At 35.2% G+C, this 2,515-nt stretch overlaps 1 protein-coding gene across 1 annotated transcript in view; it reads left to right on the top strand.

Moving 5' to 3' along the window:
• Positions 1-2,515, top strand: part of dgat1a (diacylglycerol O-acyltransferase 1a) — a 33,657-nt gene that overhangs the window by 21,316 nt on the left and 9,826 nt on the right. The window contains exons 5-8 of the mRNA XM_016567419.1: positions 343-395; positions 687-792; positions 1,105-1,233; positions 2,367-2,441. Coding sequence (XP_016422905.1) covers positions 343-395; positions 687-792; positions 1,105-1,233; positions 2,367-2,441 — 363 coding nt within the window. The remainder of the gene's footprint in view (positions 1-342; positions 396-686; positions 793-1,104; positions 1,234-2,366; positions 2,442-2,515) is intronic.

Below are 2,515 nucleotides of genomic sequence, written 5' to 3'. Positions count from 1 at the left end.
AAGGTAACATTCATTTAACACATTAAACCGTAAGGTTTCTCATTAGAAATACATCTAAATGACATTTTCTCCTCTTGTCTTCAGATATGGCATTCTGGTGGACCCCATCCAGATCATCTCTCTCTTCCTGAAGGACCCGTACAGCTGGCCGGCTCTGTGCCTGATCATTGGTATGATAAGTGTGTGTGGTTTGTGACCTACAGCAGATTCATGCAGATCAGCTCATGCTGAAGACATCATTTCACACCACATTTACACTTTCTGTCATGCATAACAATCCACGTCAGTATTCCATGCATACTCGGTTCAAATGTGCCGTGTCTAATCTGTTTGTTTTTGCAGTTTCCAACGTCTTTATAATGGCAGCTTTGTACATAGAGAGAAAGCTATCTGTGGTGAGTTGCATGCTGGGAGTTGCATGCATAGGCTTACAGATATAACCAATTACACTAAAGGGTAACACACACACACATATAGTATATATATAAATATAATGAAATAACAAATAATTTAATTGTAAAAAAAAAAATTCCATTTATAATATATAATTTTTGGTGTGGATGAAATATGACCTGAACATTTCTTAATGAGATTTGTTTGTTTATTGCAGGTTAAATGTATATCTGTTAGCACAAGTGTTTTCATTGCTGGTTGGTTTTAATAAAGTCGTGTAATTTCATTTTCAGGGCACCATCTCAGAGTGCACCGGGACATTCCTTCACTGCATCAATCTTGCAGCTCTTTTATTTGTCCCAGCCGGTACAGTTCTCAGCGTGTCCTCGATGACCCCGGGTATCATCTTCCATCAGTGTGCATATGTTCATACTAACACCTTCAACCATAGGTCTTATAAGAAAATGTCACTATAGCATTGTTTTCTCATGCACTAACTACAAAACAACTCTATTACTGGTAGTTTTTACCTTTTGACCATGTGATTTGGTTGATTTGAACTAGAAAATTATGTTTTTGATGTAATCTTTTATCTTAAAATTTGACTAGTCACTATGTATCACTACATTTAGCAACTGTTTACTGTGTTCTTTATGTTATGTCTTGTATGTAAGTTCTGGGGTTCTTTCTTCCTTTCTGGCTGTGTTTCAGTGGGTGGTGTTGTGGCGTTGGGTGTCTTCACCGTTCTCTTCCTCAAGCTCTATTCATACAGAGACGTCAACAAATGGTGCAGAGAGATCAGACGCGCCAAAGCCCGAACCCTGTCTCGCTCTCACTCCTGTGAGTAACACTCCAACCATAAAAACCACACACAACACACATTTTTATCATGCATATCTGACATCAGGCAAATTCCTATATTCACATGCATTTCTGTGCATGAATGAAAACGCTTCTAGATACACAATCACTTGTGTTCTGAAATGCATAATTGCACAAATCTTAATGCAATGCATGTATAGCAATTATAGCAATAACAGCTGCCACTTGTTCTTCTATCTCTCCTGTAGCACCTGTGGTTATGAATCTTGTGTTTTGTCATCTGTTGTTTGCTCTCAGTATTTGTTTGAATATGTACAAACAGAGATGTGATTTGTGTTTGCTCAGAGTCTGAGCATGAGCACTAATGTTGTGCTGTACTGCCACATACTGGACAAAGAAAAACAGCACATTTAATGCAAACCTTACCATCAGCATTATTTATATAAACATGCTGTGTGTTGAGGACTAATTAAAAGTGTCTAATAAAATTTTAAAAAGCAACACCAGAAACTATTTTCACTCAGAAATTTCTAGTAAATTTTACAATTAATTACAGAGAAATAGCAAGTAATATATTGAATTAAATGTGAAATTTTGAAGGAGAAAGACTGAAATAGTTTCTTGTAAAATGTACTCCAGTGATCTTTTAGATAAGTAAAATTATAACCATTAAAAAACATTTTTGTTACTTGAAATAAAATAAATGTTAGCTGAAATAAAATATAAAAATGTTTTAAATCACCTGGTTGCCAAGGCAACATTTCTCATTTTGATTTAGTTTTACCTGATGTACTAAAGTAATTAATATATATAAAAACCAAAACTAATAAAAATGACAAAAACAAAATTAGTAAAACTGTAACTAAACAACATAAAATGAAACCGGAAAATATAAAAATAGTATCTCAGTGATACTAAAATAACACTTATCTGTAGTATTTATGGGCTTATGTAACCTTCAAACTTCAAACTAGCCTTCAAATGTTGTCAAGCCAACTTTCAAAAAAGTCTTGACTTGATCAAGTTTCATATTTTAGGATGATCAAGCAGTGTTATCATACTCCAGCTTTGTGTTTTTGTTGTTTTTGGTCTCTTGGCAGAGAATGTCTGAATGAATTCAGTGTGTGTTAATGTTTAATTTTCTCCTGTAGGCCCGTCTGTGCACAAAGCCAATGGCACAACTGGATACACACACGTGAGCCATCCAGGAAACCTCACACACAGAGGTCAGTCACTACAGAACAAACACTACCTGTTTAATAACTGACAGTTGTGAAGGCATGTCAGTGATTAAAAGAGA

Source organism: Sinocyclocheilus rhinocerous, unplaced genomic scaffold, assembly GCF_001515625.1.
Source record: "Sinocyclocheilus rhinocerous isolate Xijiao unplaced genomic scaffold, SAMN03320098_v1.1 scaffold422, whole genome shotgun sequence".
Taxonomy (NCBI): domain Eukaryota; kingdom Metazoa; phylum Chordata; class Actinopteri; order Cypriniformes; family Cyprinidae; genus Sinocyclocheilus; species Sinocyclocheilus rhinocerous.
This window is presented reverse-complemented; position numbering and strand designations above follow the sequence as displayed.